This window comes from Lygodium microphyllum, chromosome 12 (genome assembly GCF_053477565.2).
Source record: "Lygodium microphyllum isolate KBCC chromosome 12, Lygodium_microphyllum_v1.1.10, whole genome shotgun sequence".
Lineage (NCBI taxonomy): Eukaryota > Viridiplantae > Streptophyta > Polypodiopsida > Schizaeales > Lygodiaceae > Lygodium > Lygodium microphyllum.
Window position 1 is genome coordinate 54119243 of NC_141146.1, and position 27252 is coordinate 54146494.

Consider the following 27252-nt stretch of genomic DNA (forward strand, 5'->3'; position numbering starts at 1 on the left):
CCAATAAAAATCTTTAACCAATATATACAAAGTAGAAATAATACCTCTATGGCCTTGATATGGGGCCAGTAAAAATCTTTAATCAATATATGCAAAGTAGAAATAATACCTCTATTGCCTTGATATGGGGGACAATGAATTTTGTGCAACACAAATGATCTAAATGGAACAATTACACATAACCTTTTCTCATAAAACATAAATCCATCAGAATAAGACAATGAATCTATTGGAATCCAGTTATTTACAACTAATTTATTCCAGTCAACTTGAAAACTGGGGTCTCGGTCATAGGTATCTTTCATAGGAATAAGGAAATCAAAAGATATAACGGAAATATTATGGATACTTGGTCTTCTTCTTAAGGTAACGGCAACAACATTCTCTTTTTCAGGTTGATATTGTATAAGTGGATGAAAACTTTGAATAAAAGCAACCCATTTAATATGACGGTCAGAGATTTGTGACTGACTAAGAAGATGTTTAATACTTTGTTGGTCAGTTTTGATCATGAATTCAGATCCCATTAAATAGTGTTTACATTGACATAAAGCTTGTACTACAACTAGCAATTCCTTATCATAAGTAGAATACTTGAGTTCAGATGGTTTAAGTTTGCAACTAGAGTAGGCTATGGGATGTGAATCTTGCAAAAGGACAGTTCTTATTCCAGATCCACTAGCATCAGTGACTACTAGGAAAAATGGTCTATTAAAGTTAGGTAATTGTAAAATAGGTGCATGTGTTAAGGCATGTTTCAATAAATTAAAAGACCTTTGCTGATTATCAGACCAATGATATACAATATCTTTCTTTAACAATTTTGTCAAAGGCAATGCAAGCAATGAAAAATTTCTCACAAATTTTCTGTGAAAGCTAGCAAGACCTAAGAAAGAACGTAATTCATGCACATTTTTAGGAATCGACCAATTCAAAATTGCTTCTATCTTTTTAAGATAAACTTTAATACCATCAGAAGAAACAATATGTCCTAAGTATTCAATGTGGGTTTGGAAAATTTTACTCTTTTTAGAGTTAGCATATAATTGATTCTCTTTCAATAATTTGAAAACCAAAGATAAATGTTCATAATGCTTGTTCTCATTCTTACTGAAAACCAATATGTCATCAAAGAAAACAGTTACACAATGTTGATGCTTCAGAAATATGTGATTCATCATACAACTGAATGTGGCTGGTGCATTAATTAAACCAAAATGCATAACGAAGAATTCATAATGACCATATTGAGTTCTAAATGCAGTTTTGAAAATATCAGGTGTATCCATCCGTACTTGATGATATCCAGATTTAAGATCTATCTTGCTAAATATTATGGCCCCTTGTAGTTTATCCATGAGGTCGTCTACCCTAGGAATCAGATATCTATTCTTAACAGTGATCTTATTTAGGGCACGATAATTAATGCACATCCTATAGGTATTATTTTTCTTATTGACTAATAGGACATATGCACCAAAAGGAGAACTACTGGGCCTAATAACTCCTCTTGTTAACAAATCTTTAACTTGGCTTGGATTTCTTTCTTTTCAATTTGATTGTGTCTATAAGGTGCTTTACATGGTGGTTGAGAATAAAAAATTAAGTCTATTTTATGATCTTCAAGACGTATAGGTGGTAAACTAGGTGGTAAGTCAACAACAAAATAATCTTTAAATTGTGAAAGAAATTGTGTGTGCCTAGGATGCATCTTATTTTCCTTAGATTCAAATTCATTCACCCATACTAAGTATAATTTGCTACCTTTTCTTAATGCATGTTTAGCCTGTGTGTGACTAAGCAATGGAAATTTATCTAAAGTGTATGTACCATGTAATGTGATTTGTTTCCCATTAGAATGAATCTTCATTGAATGTATGGAATAATCTATATTGAGGTTATATTTATGATGCCAAGGCATTCCTAAAATAATATCACTAGATTGCAAAGGCACAACTAAGAAATTTTCGCGCTCAACATAATTGCCAATTTTAATTTCTAAATCATGAACTTTTTGTGTACCATTGTATCTAGTACCTAAGAATGCAGTCTTGATGCAATAATGAGTTGGAGCAGTATGTAAATTCAATTCTTTGACTAATTTGCAGAAATAAAATCATGTGTGCTCCCATTATTATGTAAAATATTTTTTTCTTTACCATGCACAAGACATTTCATAGTTAATAATGAATGAAGATTTGGCATACCTGGTAAAGTATCTGAAGTAGTACCGATATCATCATCATCTTCCGTAAAATGTGGCATTTCTTCACGGTCTTCATCTTTAGTTGCTCCCAAGTAGTTGATGTGAACAACTGGCTTTTTGGATTAACAATTCACTGCTAGATGTCCAAGTTGGTGGCACTTGTAGCAGACTATAGGCTTGGCGTTGGAAACATTATTGGTCATGGCTAGGAGTTTAGGTATGTTGGGATTTGATTGGAAAGATGGCTTAGGATTTGAATTTGTGTTTGATGGTAAAGCAAGGGGTCGTATCTAGGATTTACGGAAAGAAGATGGAACAAAGCGATTTTGATTGAATCTTTGAAAGTTAGAATTGAATTGCTTTGTACCGAAGTTATGGTTAGTTGAAAATTATTGCGGTCGCTTCTCTCATCCTTGAATTTTGTCTTCAGCGTCATGGGCCAAAGAAATCTCATCCTCGAGAGTCATTGGCTTGAACATGTTCACCTCCGCATAGAAGTAACCAAGCAAACCATACATAAACTTGGGCTTGTGGATCGCCTCAGGTACGACTTCAAGCATTTGAAGTTGCAATAACGTGTTTCAGAAACGCTCAGTGTATTGCAAAATACGCTCATGATCTCTTTGTTGCAGGAGATCCCACTGTTTGATTTCTTTTTCATGGAATTAAGGTGGAAGAAAATTTTACAAAAATTTTCTTTTGAAAAGCCTCCCAAGTAGTAGGACAATCAATACTTTTGCGGACAACAGCCCACCATAACGATGCTCTGTCCACTAAATGGTTAGTTGTAACGTGTCCACTAATATCATCCAGGACATGTCTTAGCAGTCCATCGAAAAGGATGTCTAGAAAGCTCCGCCCGACACTCCCATGGAATGTTACGGGTTTTGCGATCTAGGGCTTCCCGCGTCTGCCACGTAGCGGAAGTATTTTGGCCGTTCCCACTTAGGATCAAACGGAATTAGGGTTTTCCTGATTGGTCATTACCTAACAGCAACTAGCGTCGGACCCAAGCAAACTACTTTACGTAGAAATGCCAGGTCCAAAGCGGATTCACGTTGCACTTGGTTCAAGGAGAATGGGAAACGAGAGGGATGCAAAGCTCAACCTCTCTGCCATAAGGCATAGTCCCATTCCGTTCCCCATTAAACAACGTAAATCGATTAAGACATAATTCTAGGTCAATGCTTTTGTTGTTCATGTCCTTTGACGATCATCCCGCTGTTCTTTGAGATTTGAGAAAAGTTCCCGGCCAACCAGGACCACCCAACCATAGGACAGACCCATGGCCCATCCTCCACACTTTCCTCGATTTGTTTTAGTTATGTAATTATTTAACACATTAATTTAGACATGTAACAATCAACTTTTTTAATTAAACCGTTAAGCACTGGTTCCTTCATGTAATCTTATCACGTGACATAGAAAAACAATATCAAACAAGTTCTTTATTAACATATAATCATATTTATCTTTGAAATACAAGGAACTCTGCCCGTAGGCTTATCCATAATCCGCCCGAAGGCTATCCAGTAATCCGCAGGGATCACTATTCCAAGCTTCTGCGCGTAGACTAGTATGCGAGCCTCAAGATCCAATCCCGAGTCACGTTAGCCTCTTGTGCAGGACCCAAAACGCGAGGGATTTACGGCCAGAGCCCCCTTGGCACCAAGCGTCCTCCTACTCCAAGTAGAGCTCAATGGAGAGACATCTCGCAGCGGGTTCGGTCCACGTTCCCGGCGCGGTCAACAACCCCCTTGGTTAGGGTCAGGCAGGCAGTCGGGGGTAACTGAAATTGCCTCTCTCTTCAGGTTTTCAACCTGAAATATAGATATTCATTTAATTTGTAATTCATAAATCAAACGGTGCTCTAAAATCTCTAGCAAGCACAAACATTTCGATTAACCGATCTTGTTGTTGGCAAACTGCTAAGGAATTATTCTTTCCTTTCGAATGCATCAGCACTCGTTCCAGGGTGTCTTGCAACTTGGCAAGATCCCTTACATTCTGGGTTAGGGCGTACCCTATTAACCCAACTTGGTCAATCCTAAAGTTCATTGGATACTTTAGTTTCCAATTTTTAACCTTCCTTACTTAGAAGGATATCAAAGAATACATCCTTTTGCAAGATAACTTGCGTAAAGGATCCACCATCCTTGTTGAGGTATTTAACCTTTCTTCTTGTGCATCAATCACAAGACCATATGACTTCGTACTTGCTGTGCAAGTCCTGTAATATGCGACGAAACAATCCATTTTAGTTTCTTTAAGCTGACGTTTGTCTGACCTAGGGTCTCCTTTTGTTATTTTCTTTAAGAACCTCAAGGACAAACCCTAGTTCTTTTACGTTAACGATTTATTGACCCTACAATCAGGGAAGGTGGGTAAGTATTTAAGGTATAAACGTTTCTTGGATTTTAAATCATTCACAATGCATATTTCGTAGCATAGGTATTTCTAAGATTATAATAATTCGGTTAACTTTTAGAAGGTAATATCGAGATCACCTCGGCACGATTTGTTATGTATGTGACAATTGATTTTTCAATCCTAAACTTTATTGCTTTGTGGTTAGGTAAATTCAATTAATCTTCATTTTTCCTTGCGAACAAAACTCATGTCAAATAAACAATCTTTTCCTTGCTAGGATATGCAGTTAGCAATGATAACTTCCTAAAGTTTAAGCAACGTAAGAAACCTTTCATGAATTTCACCTTTTATGATGATTCGTTGTAAAAAGAATAGGGGTTAATGGTGCAAGATGCAGTTCTTTATACCTTCAAGATTTAGCTGAAATATACTACTATAGTGGGTAGATAATCTTGCTCATAATTCGTTTCAATGCATAATGCTATTTGAAGGAAAACTATGTTTTATACATTATTCATTTTTCATGTTCAATTAAACTAAATTCCTTCATCGTAAATAACTAGGACAAAATATATCTTGTCCCTAACAATTCATCTTGCATGATTGAATTAAAACCGATATAAAACCAAGAAGGAAAAACCTAGTTTTATGGTGAGATATCCACATGGATACCGGGAGATGACCCTCCCGCAGCTACTCCTTGGACTTTCTTAGGCGGCATCACAGTTGTAATCCTTCGAACTGAAGGCGACTTTACACTCCTTTTCGGAATTCCACCGCCGCTTCAATACTCTTCTTCTTTCTTTCGAGGCAAGGAGCCGTTAAGGAATTAACCACGAGGAAGGGGTAACAATGCCTTTAAGGTCTTAGCTTCTTCGGAGAGGGAAAGGTTTAGAAAGCCTAAAAGAAAAGGCCCTATAGGTATTTATACGCAGGGGGGGGGGATGGTGTGTGTGAGTGTGGTTTCAAAAAACATATGAAGTGTCTTGAAAGGGTATAAAAAGGGGGATCTTGAAGGGATTTCTAGACATGGGGTAAGTCCCAAACCAAGGGGAAAGGTGAAGGGTGAAAGGGGGTAAAAACACAAGAAGGGCTTATTAATTTAAGCACCGGGGGGGGTGAAAGGATAAAAGGGAATAAAACCGGGAGGGGGGGTGAAAGGGTAAATGAAGGGTATAGGAAAGGGGCTTAGAGGAGTGTATTAAAAAGGAATATGAGGAGGGGGAGGGGGGGGGGGGGGGGGGGGGGGGGTGAAAGGGGGCTTAGCTAGCCCTTTAGAAGCTTCTAGTAGCTTCCACACGTGGGCAGGGAGGGAAAGGACAGATGGACTTTGCCGGTCGTGCTGACGAATTCGACGCTGACTGTGATGATGATGGCCTGGCGATACTCAGCGCCTCCTTTCCCCTCTTGTAATGGCAGTGGCAACACTAATAATGGCAGCCCCTCCTCCTTCTTCAGCACTACTGCAGTCCTCCCCTCTCCCTCAAGCGGCACAGCATTTATGGCGAAGTTATCTCCTGGCGGAATCAGCCGGCTACATCACTCCGTTTTTGTTCGCCTCCTCAAACTCTGGCCCCCACTGATTTAAATAGGGGGAGGGAGAGGTTCCTCCCTCCCCTACATGGCAGTACGCATGGCCAAGGCTCCACATGAGCCCCAACGTGTTGCTTGAACGTGGCTTCCCTCCCTCCCCTCCAGCACGACGTCAACTGGGGGAGAAGGAGGGGATTAAAAATTTTTGCTTTTATTATTATTTTTTTTACAAGGTTTTATCCGTTGGGAATTGCTACATTCTCTCCCCCTTAGAGGAATCGAGATGTCCTCATCTCGAGATAAACTGGGGGTATTGATGGTTGAGAGTGCCTTCATCTACCCAAGTGGCATCCTCTTCGGGATAGTCTTTCCACTGGATGAGGCATTCTCTCAAGGTTCTGAATCTTAATTGTCTCTCCCTAACATCTAAGATCCTATCAGGCCTTAGTTCAAGGACTCCTTGACTAGGCATTACAATTTGTTGGTCATCAAGTACATGGTTAGGGTTGGATACATATTTTTTCAATAAGTTGATATGGAATACATTGTGAACCTTTAGGTTCTCAGGGAGTTGCAATCTATAAGCATTAGGTCATAGGCATTTGAGGATTTTGTACGGCCCACAATACCTTGGACTTAGCTTCTTGCAATCTCCTAAGGATAGAGAATCTCTCACTACTAGGGACATCTGGGTAGCAACCGAGATATATAGAATGTAACTAGTAGTGTAGCAACAAGTGCTAAGAACTTTCAAAATATGTAGGATATGGGATACATAGATGCATATAACAATGTGTATCAAGCATGTATCTATGACTAACAATCCATTGACAATGACAAGTACAAGGTATCCAAGTGCTCAAAAGCAAATCAGCCCACAAGAGTTAGTATTTGCAAGAATAGTGTGTGCGTGGATCAACTGAGTATGTGGGCATACGCGAATGAAGACCAAGTCTCCTTCTTCGAAGACTCTTTCTTGACGCTTCAACCCTTAGGGTTGGATCAAAAAAGTTTAGGGGACTTCGACAGTCATGACCATACAAAGCTTGGAAAGGGGTCATCTGAATGCTTTGCTAGTAAGAAGCATTGTAGGCAAATTCAACAAATGGCAAGTATTGAATCCACCTCTTCGGCTCTCGACAGCAATATGCCCTAAGCATATCCTCGATGACTTGATTTACTCGCTCTATTTGGCCATCCGTTTGGGGATAGTAGGCGATGCTAAAACAGAGTTGAGTCCTAATAGCTTCAAAGATAGCTCTCCAGAAGTGTGATATGAAGAGAGAATCTCGGTCACTAATGATTCTTCTGGGTAACCCATGTAGCTTGAATATCTCTTTGATAAACAATCTTGCAATGTCGGAGGCTTTATAGTTTGTCTTTACTGGAATAAGGTGTGCAACCTTGGTAAGCATGTCAATCACAACCATGATGGAGTTGTATCCTCCCTGGAGGTAAGCCTACAAAAAAATCCATGCTGATGAATTCCCATTTCATTTGGGGAATGTCAAGCGGTTGCAGTTTCCCTGGCATCATGACATGTTCGGCTTTGATACGTTGGCAAGACAAACACTCAGTGACATATTTGAGAATGTCGCCTTTGAGCCTCTCCCAATGGTAGCTCTTCCTAACTGCATTAAGAGTCTTAGCATAGCCAGGATGTCGTGCGAAAGGGGAATCATGAGCTTCCCACATTATCTTCTACTTAAGTGACTGGCTTGCTGGTATACACAGCCTTGTTCTGTAGTAGACAAGTCCATTATCAATGGAAAATTCTTGATACTTAGCTTGCAACTTTTGATTCTGCTCCTTGGTAGAGATCTCCTTTAGCATTGTTTGGTAGGCCAAATCATGGCATGCTTCCTCTCTAGCTAACTCAAGTATAGGGTTGTTTGGCATAGATACTTTTGTAGCTAGAGATCTGGCCATTGATGGATTTTGCAAGATTAGGGAATTTAGGAATGCCTTGCGACTAAGTGCATCGGCAACTACATTCTCTTTCCCTGGTCGGTACTTGATTTCAAAGTCATATTCCTCCAACACTTCAATCCACCGACGTTGCCTCATGTTGAGCTCGTTCTGGGTAAAGATCCATTTGAGACTCTTATGATCGGTTACTAGAGTAAACTTGTTACCCAACAAGTAGTGTCTCCAAAGCTTTAGAGCATGGATGACAGCTAGTAATTCCAGATCATGCATAGCATAATTCTTTTCATGACTCTTCAATTTCCTTGAAGAGTATGCTACTGGATGACCTTCCTGCATAAGTACACACCCCAAGGCAAGAATGCTAGGATCAGTTACTACCTCGAACTCCTTATTGAGGTCTGGAAGTTTTAAAATAGGTGCTGATACCAAACTTTGCTTCAATCTATCGAAGCTATTTTGTTCGGGAGTTGACAATGTAATGGAAGTCTGCTTCTTTAGTAAATCCGTCAGAGGTGCTGCAATCAAAGCATAGTTTTTTATGAAGACCCTATACCATCCTGTCAATCCAAGAAAGCTGCGTATTTCTTTGACAGATACTGGTGTTGGCCATTCAAGCACATCTTTGACCTTGGCTGGGTCCACTGATATTCCTTTTGATGATACTATGAATCCCAGATATTCAATCTGACGCTTGAAGAATGCACACTTCTTCATTTTTGCATATAGCTTATGTGACCTCATTGTCTCCAGGACAATCCGAAGTTGAGGTTCATGATCTTCTTCCTGTTTAGAATAGACTACAGTGTCATCGAAGAAGACAAGCACAAAATCATCAAGATATGGCCTAAAGATATCCTGCATTAATCTATTGAAGGTGGCAGGTGCATTCGTAAGCCCGAATGACATAACCAGGAACTCAAAGTGCCCATATCTTGTATTGAAGGCCGTCTTTGGGATATCTTCTTCCTTGATCCTTATCTGATAATAACCTGGCCTGAGATCAATCTTGGAGAAGATCTTTGCACCCTGAAGACGATCAAGAAGCTCATCTATTCTAGGAATATGATACTTGTTTTTGACTGTTGATTGATTCAACCCTCGGTAATCAATACATAGTCGAAGTGTCCCATCTTTCTTTTTCTAGAATAGTACTGGAGCTCCCCACAGTGAATTGCTAGGCCGGATGTAGCCCTGATCTAACAGTTGCTTGAGCTGTTCCTTCAGCTCAATTGCTCTTGGCAATTGGTGCAACTCCAGGAACTAACCTAATCTCATGATCCACTTCTCTTTGAGACGAAAGTTCAGTCAACTCTTCAGGGAATACGTCCGCGTATTCCTTTAGCCAAGAAGGTCCTTCATGAGACTCTTGCTTTTGATCTAACTTGTTGAGTTTGATCAAGTAAACGGGTAATCCTTTTCTGACTCCTTTTATGATCCGAGATACTTTGGCCAATTGGATTCTTGGCACTCCTGCCTCACCTTGAGTCATGACTAATTCCCTTTCAGAGTTTCGAAAGGAAACTTGACCCTTTCCACTGTGAATGTGGGCGTCGTTGGGCTTAAGCCAATCCATTCCGAGTAGACACTCATGGATACCTAATTTCATGACTCTGAATTTAACCGAAGTTTTCTTTCCTCCCAGAAAGAATTCCACCTTAGCAGTTTGCATGGTACAAGTTACCTCACGACCATTTGCCAATTCCACAAGCAGGGTAGGTGCTTCTACTGTGGCTATACCTAATCTTTTTGCACATGCTGGTGAGATAAAGGAATGTGTACTGCCACAATCAATCAAGGTTTTGAAACCTTTACCTTGATAGTCCGACGGTGTCTGAATCACCAAGAACTGGCGATTCGGCCCTTTCTTGTGTAAAGCGGCGTGGACTGTCGCTCTTTCGAACTTTGCTTCCATTGTTGTATCTTCTTCTTCCCCTACTTCACACATTTACCTATTGGCAATGCAGGCAGTTCTTCCTCTTCCTCGGGTAGCGGCTCCTTGACCACGGCCTGTTCCTTGGAAAGGCGCTTGGCGATGTCCTCCACCAAGCTCGGGACATTGCCTCTTGAAGTGACCGGGTTCGTTGCAGTGGAAACAACGGAGGTTTTGGCCATTACTTTGAGTAGGAACAAAGTTGTTGACGTTATTCGTCATTGCTTTGTTTTTTTGTCCCTGATTATGACCTTGAACTCTCTTCATTTGAGGTCTGAATGTTCCTCTATTCGGGTCATTGTAAGACCAAGTTTTGTTACCCCTTGGTCTAGCTTGTACCTCCTGAATTATAGGCGCCGCTCGAATGAGTGCATCCTGAAGATCTGATGGACGCATAGATTCGAGACGGGTATTTACTAGTGGATTTCAGCCCGCACAAAATTTGGACACTCTGCTGTGTCATGTCCATCTGTGGCGCATACTTTAAAAGTGAGACGAATCTAGAGTAGTATGCGTTAAGAGTGAGTCCTAGCTATTTTAGCTCATAGAACTCGTTCATTTTCTGCGTGCGATATGCAGGTGGTAAGTATCTACCCTGCACGGCTTTCTTCAGCTTCTTCCAGGTAACGGATCCCTCTGCGATCCCTTGATCCCTGCACCATTGCTTCCACGAAAGTTTGGCTTCGCCGGTGAGTTTTAACTTGGCGAGCATTGCTTGATTGGCAGGTATAGTACTGGCTGCTTCGAAGTAATCCTCCGTGGATTCAATCCAAATTTTAGCATCAGCCTGAACGAATCTACCTCTCCCATCAAACTTGGGTAGCTTAATTTGCTTGAGAAGGAACTTCTTCTCCTGGATCACAGCAGTACTTGATGTAGGAGGCGAATTGGGAACCTGTACCTGGGGTTGTGCCTGAATAAAGGTTTTCTTAACGTTATTATATGATAATCGACGTTAGCTTATCTTTAATTCAGCTATCTCGTAAACAATGTAGCTACTTAACTTTTTATCAACTCTTATGCACAGCCAAACATTGATAAAAAGAAGTCTTTATTTGTATATACATGGGCATAGCCCTTTCGAATACAACATTTCATGTGATAATAAGCCAATTGTTATATTTAGTTTGGGGAGAACAACGTTGTATTGCATTTATCTACAAGAACTGTGTAATAGTAAGGTTTTGGGTCATGGATCTTCAGGAATCGATAAGTCATTGGAAGTTCAGGATATCCTTCCCTTTGGAATCCATACTTCTCATGGCGGCCCAACACTTTAATCTTGTCGGCGGGGATTACACGGGTTACTTCCTCATATACATATGAGTTCATTTCAACCCTCCAACCTTGAATATGTAAAGTCGAATTTACGTGAGCTTCCACAAAAACGAATAGCTTCACGACTTTCAGGTCTTCCAACCACTTGATCCTTTTTAGGTTGGTCTGTAGATAGGCAAACCGGTGGGCGGCTATATAGTAGATTCCTGAAGCACCCGTCCATCTTCGTTCCATATACAAAGGTGATGGATTATAAATCTGCTCCAGGATGTTCATCATCCCAATCCTTTGTCTATAAAGCGGAGAATGCATTGCAGTCATAAACATGACTCAAAATACCAAAAACTTGTTCCACGCTTCGTAATTCTGCAAGACAGCATCGAAGGTAAGGAAATGTTTGGACAGTAACAATTTCTTTACTTCATTTCAGTGAGATATCATAAAAGCAATTTTGTTGTTGGTCGGCTCTGATACCAACTGTAACGTGTCCGCTAATATCATCCATGACACGTCTTAGCAGTCCATCAGAAAGGATGTCTAGAAAGCTCCGCCCGGCACTCCTATGGAATGTTACGGGTTTTGCGATCTAGGGCTTCCCGCGTCTACCACGTAGCAGAAGTATTCTGGCCGTTCCCACTTAGGATCGACCGGAATTAGGGTTTTCCTAATTGGTCATTACCTAACAGCAACTAGCGTCGGACCCAAGCGAACTACTTTACGCAGAAATGCCAGGTCCGAAGCGGATTCACACTGCACTTGGTTCAGGGAGAATGGAAAATGAGAGGGATGCAAAGCTCAACCTCTCTGCCATAAGGCATAGTCTCATTCCGTTCCCCTAAAACTGCGTAAATCGGTTAAGACATAATTCTAGGTCAACGCTTTTGTTGTTCGTGTCCTTTGACGATCATCCCACTGTTCTTTGAGATTTGAGAAAAGTTCATGGCCAACCGGGACCACCCAACCGTAGGACGGACCCATGGCCCATCCTCCGCACTTTCCTCGGTTTGTTTTAGTTATGTAATTATCTAACATATTAATTTAGACATGTAACAATCAACTTTTTTAATTAAACCGTTAAGCACTGGTTCTTTCACGTAATCTTATCACGTGACATAGAAAAACAATATCAAACAAGTTCTTTATTAACATATCATCATATTTATCTTTGAAATACAAGGAGTTCCGCCCATAGGCTTATCCATAATCCGCCCGAAGGCTATCCAGTAATCCACATGGATCACTATTCCAAGCTTCTGCCCGTAGACTAAGATTATGAACCTGGTAGGGAAGGCCTGTGCAAAGTGAAAGAGAACATCCATGTGAGCAACAGCTACATCCTCATTTGGATTAATCAGCAACTGTGGGATACTCTTTCGAGTATTCAGGGTGGACTGCTGATGCATGAAAGCAAGACACTAACAAAAATGAGCTGCAAGGCAAACAATGGTATCCCCAGAAGTAACATGTACTCTAGCAAAATGGAGGTAAGAGTTCAAACATGCCGTAGAGGTATCCTAGGACCCTAGAATAAAAGGCTAGTTAAAGGTCCTGTCACAGAGAGATCCAATCTCGAGTCACGTTAGCCTCTTGTGCAGGACCCAAAACGCGAGGGATTTACGGCCAGAGCCCCCCTGGCACCCAAGCGTCCTCCTACTCCAAGTAGAGCTCAACGGAGAGACCTCTCGCGGCGGGTTCGGTCCATGTTCCCGGCGCGGTCAACAACCCCCTTGGTTAGGGTCAGGCAGGCAGTCGGGGGTAACTGAAATTGCCTCTCTCTTCAGGTTTTCAACCTGAAATATAGATATTCATTTAATTTGTAATTCATAAATCAAACGGTGCTCTAAAATCTCTAGCAAGCACAAACATTTCGATTAACCGATCTTGTTGTTGGCAAACTGCTAAGGAATTATTCTTTCCTTTCGAATGCATCAGCACTCGTTCCAGGGTGTCTTGCAACTTGGTAAGATCCCTTATATTCTGGGTTAGGGAGTACCCTATTAACCCAACTTGGTCAACCCTAAAGTTCATTGGATACTTTAGTTTCCGGTTTTTAACCTTCCTTACTTAGAAGGATATCAAAGAATACATCCTTTTGCAAGATAACTTGCGTAAGGATCCGCCATCCTTGTTGAGGTATTTAACCTTTCTTCTTGTGCATCAATCACAAGACCATATGACTTCGTACTTACTGTGCAAGTCTTGTAATATGCGACGAAACAATCCGTTTCAGTTTCTTTAAGCTGACGTTTGTCAGACCTAGGGTCTCCTTTTATTATTTTCTTTAAGAACCTCAGGGACAAACCCTAGTTCTTTTACGCTAACGATTTATTGACCCTACAATCAAGGAAGGTGGGCAAGTATTTAAGGTATAAACGTTTCTTGGATTTTAAATCATTCACAATGCATATTTCGCAACATAGATATTTCTAAGATTATAATAATTTGATTAATTTTTAGAAGGTAATATCAAGATCACCTCGGCATGATTTGTTATCTATGTGACAATTGATTTTTCAGTCCTAAACTTTATTGCTTTGTGGTTAGGTAAATTCAATTAATCTTCCTTTTTCCTTGCGAACAAAACTCATGCCAAATAAATAATCTTTTCCTTGCTAGGATATGTAGTTAGTAATGATAACTTCCTAGAGTTTAAGCAACGCAAGAAACCTTTCATGAATTTCACCTTTTATGATGATTCGTTGTAAAAAGAATAGGGGTTAATGGTGCAAGATGCAGTTCTTTATACCTTCAAGATTTAATTGAAATATACTACTATAGTGGGTAGATAATCTTGCTCGTAATTCGTTTCAATGCATAATGCTATTTGAAGAAAACTATGTTTTATACATTATTCATTTTTCATGTTCAATTAAACTAAATTCCTTCATCGTAAATAACTAGGACAAAATATATCTTGTCCCTAACAATTCATCTTGCATGATTGAATTAAAACCGATATAAAACCAAGAAGGAAAAACCTGGTTTTGTGGTGAGATATTGCTTTTTAATACACTCCTCTAAGCCCCTTTTCACACGTGGGCAGGGAGGGAAAGGACAGATGGACTTTGCCGATCGTGCTGACGAATTCGACGCTGACTGATGATGATGGCCTGGCAATACTCAGCGCCTCCTTTCCCCTCTTGTAACGACAGCAGCGGCAACACTAATAATGGCAGCCCCTCCTCCTTCTTCAGCACTACTCCAGTCCTCCCCTCTCCCTCAAGCGGGACAACGTTTATGGCAAAGTTATCTCCTGGCGGAATCAACCAGCTATAGCACTCAGTTTTTGTTCGCCTCCTCAACCTCTGGCCCCCACTGATTTAAATAGGGGGAGGGAGAGGTTCCTCCCTCCCCTACATGGCAGCACGCATGGCCAAGGCTCCACATGAGCCCCAGCGTGCTGCTTGAACGTGGCTTCCCTCCCTCCCCTCCAGTGCGACGTCAGCAGGGGGAGAAGGAGGGGATTAAAAATTTTCCTTTTATTATTATTATTTTTAAAAGGTTTTATCCGTTGGGAATTGTTACATTAGTGACACACTTGAGTTTGTCTTTTTCGGCATACTGTTCTTCATGGAAATAATCATCAAATTGACTAATAAAAGCAAGAATAGTATTTCCATCACGTAGCCCATTAAAAGTAGGGAATTTGAAAATTTTTATACTTATCTTGGCTTCTTTCCTGATAGATTGTGCTTTGAGTGTCACATTGATCGTACATTGTATAACATCTTCGGGTTGCGGTCCATCTTGATCAACAGTAGATCATTGAAGAGTAGCCAGTTGAGCTTGCAAAGTTTGGCGTGCTCTTCGTTCCTCCTGAAGTTGCATCATAATTAGATCCAATTTTTGCTCCACTATTAGTTTTGGTAAATCACCTTCGGCCATAAAATCTTCCATATTTTGATTGGACATCTTGTAAAATTTCAAACAACCTCATACACTCGAAACCTTATTAGCGGGATGAGCGTAGCTCAAGATTGGGTTTACAAGGCTTGCTTTTTTTTAAAAAAAATATGGCTTTTTGCGATCTTTCTTCTTTGCAGATTTGGAAATTGATGAAATCATTCTTCCAATGAATATTTCGTCCTTATAGACTACATATAGCAATCTATTTGTTGAAAATTGGCTATGTTAGAGTGCAGATATGAATAGGGGCTTGCTGAGGCTTGCAATGGTAGTTCGGGGTAAGCTTGGTGTGAATGCTTGCTAAGGAGGAGAATTAAGCCTTAAATTTTTAAGCCTTAGTAAAGCTTAAAAGGAAACTTAATCTTTAGTTAAAAAGCTTTAAGGAATCCAATTTTTTTTACGACAGGACGACGACATGTCCTGGATGATACCAACGTTGTGGAGTACATCCTCCCGCTGTGGACGCTGAAGTTTGAGAGGTTAAGCTTTCTTTAATAAAGCTTGTTAAGTTTTATAACCCAATTGACTAATGAAAGTTTCTGATCTCTGAGAAAAAAAACGACTTGATAAAGGAACTTCCCAGGTGGTCCTTCACGATTAACATCACAACAAGGGGTTCTTTACCGCTAGGAATACACTAGTATTGACGGTGTGATTGTAGAGCCCCTTCATTCCAAGAGCTTCACCTTTGTGCAAGATGGTAAGCGATTGGAAGCCCTTGATCTCGGCTTTACTCTAATACCACTAGAGTGTAAATCGGATGCTAGATGTATATGTAGCGAGCGCTGGAAGGTTCCCAAGAACAAATAACTCTACTTACGCTCAAAAAGCAAGAAAGAATATTTGCACGACACGAGGCAAAAAGACAAATTGGGTACAATCTCCCCCCATGCCTTGTGTGAGCACTTCACAAGGCATGTATTTATAAATTTATTCATCTCAAAGCTAAAAAATAGCCCAATTTTACAATAAGCATGCTTTACCTTTTGTGTTTGCTTTTGTCCAAATAAAGAACAAAGTGGTTGGGTAGCCCAAAAGTCGGGCTATGTCCAAATACAATGTTCAATAATGAAATATTTAAACCGTGCGCCCATGCGCATACAAAATAATAAATATTTGTCAAGCGCTTCAATAAATAAGCACATTTAAATAAATATTAGCACCACACCTTTAATAATAAGACACGCATCCATTAAAAATGATAATTTTTTCTTGGTAATTTGAATACACACTATCACTCAGTGCTTCCCAATGCCACCACCGCCTTCTCTACACATCAACTGAAGCATTCACAATTGTTTAAAAATAATAAAATTAAACCGAAAAAAGTGAATACCTAACAGTCTTCAGCTACAAAATAAATAAATAGGTTGGAACTCTTTCCTAACCTTAATTTAATACGAGTGCACTCTAAACTTATAAATGTCTATTAATTTAAATATGCATTTTGCAAAATCACCCGCTATGGAATCACCCACGTGCACATTAAATTAACTTGACACCCAAAAAGGACAGGCGTTCCCGTCAACTTCTCGCACAAGGAATCCACCTTGTGTACGAGCCCTGGCAAATAAATATAGTTTTACGGAATCCACCACAAAACCTCACAGAATCCACCATGGAATATGCCTCCTAGCATCACTATCCTTTACCAAAATGCATAGCTGCCTCTAGGAGGAAAAAAAACAAATAAGCTTTTCTTTAAAGCTTATACATTTTTTGGCAATGGTTGAGGATAGATCCCAAACTTTTGATTTTGTCCTTTAGTGAATTGCTTGCAAGCTCGAAAATTTCATTGAGTGTTGTAGAGTGTTAGGCACAAAAATTTTAGGTTCCTTGGAGGGGTGCTTTTCTATTCTCATTCACTTTTGAATCCTAGTAACCCCTAATTCCTTGCCAATGTTCTATAGACCTAACTAATTCACCAAAAGATTGAAGATAAAAGCAAAAACTCCTCACAATTACAAAACTACAAAATCTTTCGAAATAACCATGTGAGCCCCACCAAGCCTTCCACTTTTCCATATATGATGAAAAGAGATGCTTGCTATCTATTCATAGTTGGTGGGAATAGATGGCGCCATGGATGAAGGCATCGAGTTGGTTGAGTTAATGGTTCTGGAGAGCGATTTTGGAGCTTTCTGGCCAAATCAAATCGATGCCTTCTCATTGAGCTCCCTCTCCACCTTAAACAAGACCACTTCCTTGCTTAAACCACCAAAAGGAGTGGCTATGATAGAGCATGGCTGTGGTGTAGTTGTATTGGTAGGTGTGGATGGAAGAGATTCATGGTTTGAGGTAAAACCACTTTGAGAAGGGAAAACCACATACTTAGTTCATAACCTAATAATCTTGTAGAAGAATAAATTGTTTGGGCTTTGTGAAGGTGTTGGCACTCCTTTTGAGGTGAAGAAGAGAGAATCTTAAATCAACCATCCACTAGAAGTTGTGTTTGGCCATTGGATAAAATGATGATATTTGCTTTAGATGGTAAATGGTGATGATGCGTCCAAACATTGATAAAGCAAGTCTTCTAGGCCTTGTAAAATAATTTTGTCAAGACAAATGAATTGCACATGTGTGCCTACAACTTCCTTGCACTAAAAGTTGCACAAATTAATACAATAAATCCATGGTATGAAGCACTTAACCATAATTAATTCTTATGTATTAAACAATTCTTTCTCAAAATGTTTATTTAGCATAAGTTCTAATCTGCTCACCACAATACATGCACATTAGTATCCTTCCATCTATCTACCATGCATAATGCAACCAATGTCACACATACACGCTTATGCAACAAGTCATCACAAACCATGCAACAAAAAATCCACAATAAATAAAATAAAAATAATCTTATTTTCATAGTGAATTCTGAAAATACTGTAAATGCCATAATTTCATAACAATATTTGTAGTAATGCAAGATTAAAATCACCTACTTCTTTATGTAAGATAATTGTGTAGTCTTAAAATGGTAAGAGAGTACTCTTAGGTTGCCATTCAGTAGTTTACAAGCATGCCAAGGTTGGGGAGTCCTAGGCCCCCTCTATTCTTGGGTAGTGTACATGTAAGAAATTTTTACTTAAGGCTTCAAATGCCTTGAGGCCATCTTTGGGGCATTGTTAACAAGAGAGGAAGTAAATGGTTTTAAGGATAACAATATGTTTGAGGGTAAAAGCCATAAGTAGCTAGGTTACTGAAAACCCCTCTAATAGTCCACTTTCTTCTTGAGCTTTGCCACAACCCATTGCCACCTTTGCTTTTTGAGTGACCATGAGCCTATGGGTATATGTAGGAGCTTGAGGACTCAATCTTTATGCGAGCTAGGCACTAGGCAGGTGGATATAACATTTAGTGCTAGTTTTGTGTGGGTTAAGCAAAGAGCCTAAGGCTTCACAGAATCAACACAAAATGTTGAGATGCATTGCCGAAAAGATCTAACAAAAGGACCCATTATTGGGCACATTGCCATTTGTGTTATTAGTGAATTGGTAGAGAACCATTGGTTTATTTGGGTCAAGGGTGGAAATACCTTTTGAGGTTGCTGTTTTCCATCTCACTCTGAAATAGCCAACCTAATGCATTAGTTGCTATGCTGCAAAAAATAAAGGAACAAAAGGATAGCCTTGTTATGATTTGCACATGAGGTCTTCAAAAGCAACAGTTTTAGAACCCAAACATTCAATCACGGTAAATCAATAGCCACAATTTGTGCGCAACCTTGTCACAAACTGCTTTTGTCCAGAATGAATTAAAATCATACGTGTCCTATAACCATGCTAGTCTAACGGTGGTTCAAAGGCAAACACATGATCTCCCTATGGTAATCGAGGGATAGAATGGCTGAACTAAAGCTTGCTTGCCATGTCCGAAGCGTAGTCACCATGGTATGCTTGGTGGGCTTGCAATAGGTCATGTGTGAGGCATGTGTGTAATGAATCTTGTGAAGGGGTTTTGACGAATGAGTACACTGTGCTTGTGTCAAATTTTTGCCCCGAGTGCAGAATCTTAGGACTAGGGTCGTCCACTGTAAGCCAACCGTCTGACGTGGCGCCAGGTAATAGTGTAAATTTGTCCCAGGTCCGGCGATAGGGGTCCACTGTCTGGCTTTGGGGTCTTCCTCTCTCTCTCTCTCTCTCTCTCTCTCTTTCTGTCTCTCTGTCTCTGTATTTTTACGGGCAGGATTGAAAGCAGCAGTAGCAGGATCAGGACTCCTCAAGACGCCCGGAGCGAGGTCGTATGTCGCGAATTTGAGAGGTTAAGCGGATCTGTCGTCCTCGACACACAGGTATGTTGCCCTTCTTCACGCATGCAACACATGCTCACAGAGAGAGAGAGAGAGAGAGAGAGAGAGAGAGAGAGAGAGAGAGAGAGAGAGAGAGAGTGTGTGTGTGTGTGTGTGTGTGTGTGATTGACTGCGTCGTGTATATGTGTGTGTCTGTCTACCCCCCTTGGAGCTTGCCTACCGGACGATTTAGTTCTACTTTCATAGCTTTTCTTAAATAACGGTCTTGCACTCGTTCGTTCCTCTTAAAGGTTTCAAATTGGCGTCTTCCAACACATCACAAATCCCTGTCCTTCTTTTCTGCAGATCACGATCCCTTCTCCTTATCAGTACCTGCTGCAATGGCGGCCGTCCATCTGATTTCAGCCTCTGAAATTTTGGCCTCCGCTCGATCACCTTCTCCGGCTCCAAGAAGGCATGGCTTTGGGCAGGCCATAAGCAGCAAAAACTTGTCGACACTCTGCTGCTCGTCCAGTAACAGCACTTTGTGCACTCCTTATGACAGGTTGAATACCATGAAATCAGTCTGCTTTTCTCTGGGTTCTCAGATGTGCAGGAAACCACTGCTTTCAGTACCCCCAAGTACATCAACTTATGGGGTGGGCTTAGGCCATGGCACACCTCTGCCTTTACTACGAAGAGGAAAAGAGAGGACGGCTACATCACCTGTGTGTATGGCTGCAGCAGCAGATGCAGAAAGCGGGGATCTTTCATCCCCGTAAGTAAATGTAGTTTCTGTCTGGTTAATGCGCAAGGGAGTGTAATCATTGTTGAATCACATCATACAATATGTCTTGATTGATTGAACAGTGCTGAAATGGGTGTTGTTTGCAGGGCTGTAACTGAAAGTCCAAAGGGGTTTTTGGAAAGATATCCAGCACTGGTAACAGGTTTCTTCTTCTTCATGTGGTGAGTTTCTCTCAGACTCATCTGCAATTAAATATGTCCTAGGCAAGTTCCTAGTGAATGTTTTTTTCTGCATTGAGTGGACTATGTGTGGAATGGCCCATTTATTTTGCATAATCATGTGAGATAAGCTGGCTGTTTTAGAGCACTTGACACAGGCTTGAAGTTGTCCAGGGCTTTTAATGACAGAAAAGTCCTTATATCCTGGAGGAAGATATAAATGGAAGAACCACAGTTATTCAGATAAACCTTCTCCTTTTCCATGAGCTTGTGTGTGTGTGTGTGTGTGTGTGTGAGTGCGTGTGCGCACATGTGTGAGGGAGAAAACACATATTGTCCTAATCAGTAGGATAACTCAGGAAGAAACCTCTGTCCTAATTGGAGCAGGCAAGCTTTTGATGAGTACAATTTTGTTGCCTTTACATAGGTTCCCATTTATAATCAGCATTGAAGTAGTGTGATTTCACTTTAGGTTTGGATGTGCCACGAAGTTTGTGAATTGATTGCTTAGGCAGCTTGTCAATTTCCTGTCAGTCACACTTAAACTTTACTTCATTTTAGGAAGTACTTTTTGTAAGCAGCAGTTCCTGCAGTTTTCCTTCACTCTAGCTATGATACTTTCTTAAACTAATCAGTAGTTTTTCTGGGACTCCACTCACTTCTCATTGGTGCTCACACTCAGGTATTTTTTGAATGTCATATTCAACATCCTGAACAAGAAAATCTACAACTACTTTCCTTATCCCTAGTAAGTGTACACTCTCTAGTCATGATTTCTTTCATGTATGTGCCATGGTGCTGCTAGCTAACTTTATGGTTCTTCTGCAGTTTTGTGTCGGTGATCCACTTAGGAGTTGGTGTTGCATATTGCCTTGTGAGCTGGGCTGTTGGCTTGCCTAAGCGAGCTGTAGGTACCTGAATTACTGGGTGTGAGCAGAGTAGCTTTAGATTTATGAGCTTTAGTGAATAGATTTAACTTAGCACTCTCATGCTGACTATACAATACAGAAAGTTTACTGCATGCTCAACTGTCTAGGCTCAACAACCTCAATGTTTTCCATGCAGCCGATCAATAAGGAGCTTTTTGGGCTCTTGGTTCCAGTTTCCTTCTGCCATGCTCTAGGACATGTGATGAGCAATGTCTCATTTGCAGCTGTGGCTGTGTCATTCACACACACCATTAAAGGCAAATCATCTAGGGCAGTTCTATGCCATGCTTATGGAGTCTGCTATGTTGTCGAATGATGGTCTTGCAGCTAATTGAGTAATCTTACTTCTTTCTTTGTGTAACCAGCTTTGGAACCTTTCTTCAATGCTGCTGCTTCTCAATTTGTTCTGGGCCAACAGATTCCCTTCAAACTCTGGTTGTCTCTGGCTCCAGTCGTACTTGGTATGATGAAAATAGCAATGGATATATTTCTAATTTTTCCTTGCAGTTTTGTTGTTCCAATGCAGTAGATTTTGAGCAATCCTGATGACTTGGCCAGGTGTGTCAATGGCTTCTTTGACGGAATTATCTTTCAATTGGATTGGGTTTCTCAGTGCAATGACTTCTAATATTGCATTTACCTACAGAAGTGTGTACTCCAAGAAAGCAATGGTAAAATGTCTTATTATGTCTTCACCCAGAAATCCCCTAGGTTTCATGTTTAGTGAAACACTAAAACTTACAGTTAGCTTTCCATTGTCATTATTTGTAGAACATATGCTTAGCTTGTCATCATCATTATTTGGGGCTTCTTATGCAGACAGGGATGGACAGCACAAACCTCTATGCATATATTTCAATCATAGCACTGCTTTTCTGTATACCTCCAGCAATATTGGTTAGTCTGTCCTTATCTTGCTGTGAACCTTATTAACATAAGCTTGGAGAATTGAGGATTCGGTTCATATCATTATTTATTTAATAGCTGAAATTTTGCTACTGTTTTGTCAATTGCAGATTGAGGGCCCTGCCTTAATGCAGCATGGATTTGCTGATGCCATAGCTAAAGTTGGTATGACAAAACTTGTGACGGACCTTTTCTGGGTTGGAATGTTCTATCATCTTTACAATCAGGTGATGTTCCAGTAATGCAAACATCTCGATGTAAATGTTCTGGACTTCCTAACATCAAACTAAATGAGCATTCTGCAATTTTACAGGTGGCAACAAACACTTTGGAAAGAGTTGCACCTCTCACTCATGCTGTTGGCAATGTCTTAAAGCGAGTTTTTGTTATTGGGTTTTCAATTGTGGTTTTTGGTAAAGGCTTCACTTTTGATAAATTTTATACTGGTACTTCACCAATCATTCCCTATGTGTGAGTTGCAAATACTGATCGTTTCTTTTCTTAAAATGTTGCAGGAAACAAGATTTCTACTCAGACTGGGATTGGTACTGCCATTGCTATAGCCGGTGTTGCGATCTATTCTCTGATTAAGGCACAGATGGAAGAAGAAAAACGGGTAACAGTGTACTTGAATTTGACAAGTGACCAAATCCTTAAGCATCATCTATCCTTAAAGCTTACATAATGTGTTTTTGTGCAGAAAGCATTGACTGGTGAAGCTAAAACAGCATGAACTCATTATTAGTATGGGTCGATTCTTCAGGTGCCTTGATTCCCTATTTACAGGGGGAGCATGGCTTGATTTTGATTTGTTTTTTAATCACAGTTCAAGAGCTGTCCCATTGACTTTCACCCTTAGAGGTGCAATTTTGTCTTTCATGGATGCCTGCCGCAGGAATTGTGAGCTGTATCATTAATTATCTTGTCATAAGGAAAATTTTAGAATAAATTCCTGATGCAGCGGTGGCCACAGTTGCCAGCACACAGATCACTTATAATGCTCTGCAACACAATCAGTAAATGATTGTCCATTCTAGGCTTAAACGGGATTATAGCTTTTGTATTTTGTATCCGCATATTTGTAACACAGGCAGCATACCATTCAGGTTGTGGCTTAGCATAAGAGCATGTTGTTTTCTTTGTTTCCCTTCTGGTGCTACACTGAAATCTCACGCTGCACTTTTATTTGGGGTGTGCCAGCAAAGCGATTATTCAGATAAACTTGAAGAGGTCACCGAGTGTTGGACTTGTTTTGTATCTGAATCTTTGTAACACAGGCAGCGTACTATTCTGGTTGTGGCTTTAACATAAGAGCATGTTTTATTTTAATTTCCCAGGTGGTGCTACACTGTAACCTCATGCTGCACTTGTATTCAGAGTGTGCCAACAAACTGATTATTCAGATGATCTCGAAGAGGTCACAAGTATTTAACATATTTGTCTCTGTATGTATTGCCGCTTTTCTTTGTTATATTGCATAACATCTCACTGGCACCCTGGACCCATCCCTTCACCATAGGGCATGGTGCGTCTGGATTCCTCTGCAAGTGTCTTTAAAACCTGAAGTTGTATCTAGTTGAGTTACACCTCCCATCCCTCTGCTGCATCTATCAGCTCTTACTTTCCATCCACTAGCGACCCTTGGTGCTTCATCCTTCTTCAGGAAGAAACATGCCTGACAGTTCTGATTTGTTGGAAGAGGATTCTTCCTTGCTGTGTCCTTGCAATGAGATCCTCAATGGGCTCAACCTTGATGCCAAATTGTATTAAGCTAATTTGTGGTGGTCAGATTTATTGCTTTGTGTTTTTGCTAAGGAGCAAGGATATATACACAGGAATGTTCCAAAAAGCAGGTCACAAACGTGATGGAGGAAAGGGCGAGGTCTAAAAATAAGGTGGTTGCTCGAAAAGGTGCAGCCACCCTTATCCTAGGTCCAAGTGGTTGAGGATATTAAGACGAGCTGTACATGTAGGCACAAACTAACCTAATGAAGTTTAGACCCTTAGGTGAAAGGAATGGTAGAGAAGGAAAGTAGACATCCCACTGCTCATCAACAATAATGGGAAATACGAGTTTGTCCATTAAAAAAGTTTGTTGTAGCTGTGTTGGTCAACATGAACTACCATGTGATGTCGGGAGGATCATGTTTTGGGATGGTGATTAACATTTGCATTGATAAGGCATTTGAATCCACATGAATATGGGATAAAATTACAATGAAGCTTTGAATCGTCGGTGTGAGGTGCTAACTTAGTCTAAGCTATAGTAACTCGCTTTATTTTTTTGAGTCAATATTAGATTGTTTACTCAAAGGTGGATGAGCCCAACAATTGGTAGTAAAGAAACATGTGGCTTGGAGCACATCATGTGTGAAAATACGAGTGAGCATGTGTTTTCAATTTGTCTCTAGCATCTACCATTGCTCAAAATGCATGCTTGTTTGTGAGATGTGGAGGTTGGACTGTTGATGTGTACATAGGAGATGATGGGTGGTGGTCACCTCGTAATGGGCCCATGCACTTATCAATTGCCATGTACCCCTCCATCTAAGCACACCAAATTTGAGGTTGGTGGTTGAGCACTTTAGGAGTGAGGTCCAAATCATACCCAAAAGTTAACCTAATATGCCAAATGACACTTGAATGACTTCTTGCCCCCCTTTTCTTAAGAAAAAAATTCCCCAATTTTTTTGCATGAGCGTGAGGCAAAAGTGCTCTAAGTTCGAATCTGGGGAGCAACGATTCAAGGAAGACCATTTGCCCCTTTTAGGTGCTTTTATGTTGCCAAATCTGGCCATCAAGACTTGTGGGCCCATTTTAAGAAGTATCCATAGCCAGGAAAGTTCTCTCTCTCTCGCATGCGCTCCCTCTTTCCTTGCACAGGCAAAAGGGAATGTTTCCCTCCTTTGTCCCTTTCTTTCATTCACTTTTGTGTTGTAGTGCAATTTACTTAGTCAGTGCACTTATCTAGGTTCATGATTGTTGGATCTTGGACTAGTGGTGGAGGTGAGGGAGGATGTAGCAGACGATGTGTGGCCCAATTTTCACTAAAAGTCTCAGCGTCTATCTCTCTCTCTCTAGAATGGAAGCTTTCTCCATTAAGGAAGGCCCTCTTCCATGAATCCACATTCAACTTGGGTAGCTAGAGTTTTTGCTTAATCTTGTGGTTATACAATCTATTATAGTCCAACAACATTTCCATTCAAATTGATAGTTGACAAATTAGATTTGTGAGGTGTTTTTGTAGACTTGATACCTTGATACATGGTGCCAATATTTATGTTTGTATGGGAAGGGAAGTGAGGAATATATGCAGATCATGTATGTCTTAAAATGCTATTAGGTTATGAATGCAACGTGGCTTAATGCATGGATCTTACTTTTATACTATTAATCTTGCTTTTGAGTAGCATGCATTTCTACAACTTGGTCTTTCTCTCCCTTTACTATATAGAGTGCATGTTTTGAGAAGGTGCAATAGGTTGTATTTAACAAGGTCCACAAGCCTCTCCTAGATGCACTTTCCACTCATTCGTCTCTCTTGCTCTCTCCCTTTACAGAAAAGGAGAAATTGACACATGAGATGTGTCTCTCTCTCTCTCTCTCTCTCTCTCTCTCTCATGGTGCAAGTTCAACAAAGGATGTTAAATTTTGTTAGGCAATAGTTTGAGGCTTTTTCTTTTATATAATTAAGTTGTTTGGATTAAATGGAGCCAAGCTTTGGGGTTTCTTTATACTTCCATGACCCATTTCTCTTGAAATGCTTGCTTAACAATATTGAATAGTTGTAATATTTATGATGGTGTCCATGTCACCATGTGGTGGTAAACCCCCCTCCCATCACATGCACCTGCCAAAACATACCGCCTCACTTCTGTTGTCGTGACATTGTGCGTCTACCACTGCAAACTTGAGGGCGGAGTTTTTTTTTTGGTCAAGTTTTTGGACTTTTAAGACATTGTCATTATGAGTTTATTTTCCGTTGTGTGTTTCTTGTGTTTGCAATTGCATGATGCACGAGTACATGTAGTTAGGCTAGGCACAATTCCCTTAATGCATTCATAATTTTTTGTGTGGAGCATCGCTCGATTGATTGCATAGCATGGAATCTAATTTGCAAACTGGAGGAGTGATTGGGCACAAAGTTCTTTCCCAAAGCATGTTCTTGACAGGGAACAATACATGAAAAATGGATTCACATGAAGATTTTTGTTTTGAAGTCTCAAGGACTTGAGGAAAAGAATGCAATGATGATTCTTTGCTTGGACATTTCTCATGTAACTTATAAACTGGATGTTGCCAAGCACATATAATATGCCAACATTTAGCAAACCTACAAAAGCTAAAAGTTATTCGTTCATATCATGGGCATTCGTTATGAAGGAGACTTTTTGTGCTTTGGGACTACTCTATTATGGGGTCTTGTTTTAAGGCTCAAGATGGCCATACAAACATCTTGGGATAAAACTACAAGCTGGCCAACATTTTTATGGAGCTGCAACGTCAAATTTCCTATGCAAGTATATTGATACACTAAAAGAGTGGTGATTAATCAGGAGCATAAGTATATGATAGAAGGAGCGGTAACTGTAGCATGCGACGTGACCAATACAAAAGAAATTGTGTGTTGACTATGGGTCGTGTTAACTTCATAATTATAGGACTATATGCATTGGCAATATATATATATATATATACATCGATGATATCAAGTGACACCATGAGGCCCTTTGGCTATATGTCATCGTTTTTTGTGGTGCTCACGACCAACATAAAAAAAAGCAGCTTATTTTGAAAAGTTTGACATAGCGGGAAAAGCAACAGTGGACGCCATTGAATACGTCCATCTCAATAGACGTAGCTTTTTTGAAGCTTTTGGGGAAAGCCATGAGCTATAATCGTGGTTATAAAAGAAGAAAGGGGCGAGCTCTGTGGGGGAGAACGAAGGATGACGGAACGGCAACGTAGTTGATACAGGATTAAAGCGGTGATGAGAAGGTGAAGGACGGAGGGAATCGACAACGTGAAAGGTGACGCAACAGACTTGGCCTCTTGTTGATGAAGGGAT

The 27252-nt window shown here is 40.3% G+C and overlaps 1 protein-coding gene across 1 annotated transcript; it reads left to right on the plus strand.

Annotated features, from left to right (window-relative positions):
• The first annotated feature begins 19254 nt into the window (after positions 1–19254).
• Positions 19255–23331, plus strand: LOC148027778 (triose phosphate/phosphate translocator, chloroplastic-like). The gene is made up of 13 exons (XM_087689480.1): positions 19255–19446; positions 19750–20161; positions 20278–20352; positions 21032–21097; positions 21178–21256; positions 21415–21535; positions 21644–21739; positions 21837–21949; positions 22098–22175; positions 22295–22411; positions 22498–22597; positions 22700–22800; positions 22885–23331. The coding sequence occupies exons 2-13, from the start codon at positions 19785–19787 to the stop codon at positions 22915–22917; spliced, it is 1356 nt and encodes a 451-aa protein (XP_087545606.1). The 5' UTR covers positions 19255–19446; positions 19750–19784; the 3' UTR covers positions 22918–23331.
• Positions 23332–27252: the final 3921 nt, after the last annotated feature.